Source organism: Bison bison, unplaced genomic scaffold (assembly GCF_000754665.1).
Source record: "Bison bison bison isolate TAMUID 2011002044 unplaced genomic scaffold, Bison_UMD1.0 scf7180017861843, whole genome shotgun sequence".
Lineage (NCBI taxonomy): Eukaryota > Metazoa > Chordata > Mammalia > Artiodactyla > Bovidae > Bison > Bison bison.
The window spans coordinates 59,442-61,846 of NW_011492415.1; the positions used below are offsets into that span (position 1 = coordinate 59,442).

The window sequence follows — 2,405 nt, forward strand, 5'->3', positions numbered from 1 at the left end:
ACTAGGGTCCTCCGTCCCTGGGATTCTCCAGGCAAGAACACTGGAGTGGGTTGCCATTTCCTTCTCCAATGCATGAAAGTGAAAAGTGAAAGAGAAGTCGCTCAGTCGTGTCTGACTCTTAGCGACCCCATGGACTGCAGCCCACCAGGCTCCTCTGTCCATGGGATTTTCCAGGCTACAGTACTGGAGTGGGGTGCCATTGTCTTCTGCGGTATCAGCGAACTAGCAGTAATGCAAATCTTCCTATTAGGAAATAAAAACTTCATCAACCTTAACCGCTTTCTTCTTACAGAGTGGCATTTTGTCTCACAAATACTGCTCACAGGGCCAATTAAAGTTTTGCCAAATGTTGTCACTTTCACCTCAAGTTCAAAGATTTGTTAACAAAATAAGCCACTTGTTCTGTAGAAATAAGTAATACAAATACTTATTATAGAATTATCAAGCTGACTTTCAATATGCTAACAATAAAAGAAAAGCGAAGTAGAAACAGCAGAAGGTACACAACCAAATTGGGTTCTGACCAACATCCAGACTCAAACAGTGCTGGGAAGTATCGGGACACAGCCCATCTGGAGACCCAGTGGGGAAAAGGTCCCAAGCAGCATGTTACAGTCATGGGTGAGACTTCAAAGATTGCAGTTTTGGGTTCGCCCTTATAATCCCAGGACGGTAATTGATATCATCAGCAATCTGTGAGCAAATAGCAGCTTTGGTTGCATGTTAATACTATTTGTTTGTCTTACAAAACTTATAATGTTGCTAAGCCTACAGCTGAGTAGGCCAGGGCACCTCCAAGGGCTCAACAATCTCAAGAGTTGTCCCCTATCTATCTCTGGTGCTGCAAGCCTTGCACTCACAGCAAGCAGTCAGGGCACTCACAGTCAGGGCAATGTCCAGCCAGTTAGAAGCAAGCTCACAGGCCTGCTTTAGAGAGGACCTAGACCCTGTGCCTCCTGCATTGCCAGGTGTAGAATCCAACTTCTTTGGTCAGCCAAGAAGTGATGGCCATTATAGACGGACAGAAAAACATTCACAAATTAATTTACTATCTGCGTCCTTCTGAATGCACAGGAAACAGTATAATATGCAGATACCTGGGCTTCCTTGGGGCTCAAAGGTAAAGTATCCACCTGCCACGCAGGAGACACGGCTTCGACCCATGCGGGGGAAAAGCACCTGGACCAGGGCATGGGAACCTACTCCAGGACTCTTGCCGGGAGAGTCCCACGGATAGAGCAGCTTGGAGGGCTACGGTCTACTGGGTTGCAGAGTCAGACACAACTGTACCAACTGAGCACACAGGCATCCATGTATCTAGTTCTTTCCAAGAACTACTGAACCAAGAATACAAGGATAGAAAACAGGGAATTGGATATTTCAAAGTTCGAAATCACCTTTATAAATACTTAAACTGTGTAGAAATTTGTGTATCACACAGTGGGCAGATCACCCAAAGAAAGGACAAGGCTATGAACTCAGTCAAGCAAAACAGGGGCTGCCAAGAGACACAGAGGGAAAACACAGAGATACCCCCAAACCAGAATCCAACTTCACAGGGAAATGATCCTCACCCACAGACAGCAGGTTCTTGTAGGTCTCCACCATCACGTCCCGGTACAAGGCCCTCTGAGCAGGGTCCAGGCATTCCCACTCCTCTGGAGTGAACTTGATGTCCACATCCTCAACGGTCAACTGTGTCTGAAATGAAAGCATATTTTACTAACAGGCGCTGGGGAGGATTCTTATTTTTACACGAAATGAGAAGAGGTTAGAGGGGTAATGATCAATTCGGGTAATTTTCCTGTTGTTTCATAAGACTATGACATCTTCCAATAAACATGAATTTGTCACTCGTATGGACAATACATGCAGAATATACAAATAAATTCAACCAGTGAGTTCTTTATGCGTAAGTGTTACACTATACACACCAAGGGACATTCAATATCTAGATGAGTTACAAGACTGGTGTCTTCAGAGATGACAAAGTCCACGGTGGCTTTAAAGAACACACATTGTTTTGATTATGACATCATCACACTGATGACAGGTGTCTCAACACTTCCTACACACTAAGCATTACTCTAAGACTTTACACAGATGAACTTATCATCAACATAACAGCACATTAGAGAAAGATCTGGGTCCATCTTACCATGAAAACTCTGTCATTCTAAGAATTTGCGCAGATCAAACAGTTAAGAAATGAGGCAACAGCACCTGAGGTCAGGTGGTTGGGACTGGCAACAGAAATACCAGAGCAGCAAAGTATATCCACAGAGAGTTCCAAGAATACCTGAAACAAGTTCAAGAAAGCTGAAGTGCAATGGAGGTGTAGAATCCCAGATCTTTTGTTAGCCAAGGAAAGACAGACATGATAGATGGACAGAAAAATATTCACA

The 2,405-nt window shown here is 44.2% G+C and overlaps 1 protein-coding gene across 1 annotated transcript in view; it reads right to left on the minus strand.

Moving 5' to 3' along the window:
- The window catches only part of LOC104983175 (zinc finger protein 347-like), a 21,621-nt gene extending 19,905 nt beyond the window's left edge, over nucleotides 1–1,716 (minus strand). The window contains exon 1 of the mRNA XM_010832634.1: nucleotides 1,575–1,716. Coding sequence (XP_010830936.1) covers nucleotides 1,575–1,716 — 142 coding nt within the window. The remainder of the gene's footprint in view (nucleotides 1–1,574) is intronic.
- Between the last annotated feature and the right edge of the window lie 689 nt (nucleotides 1,717–2,405).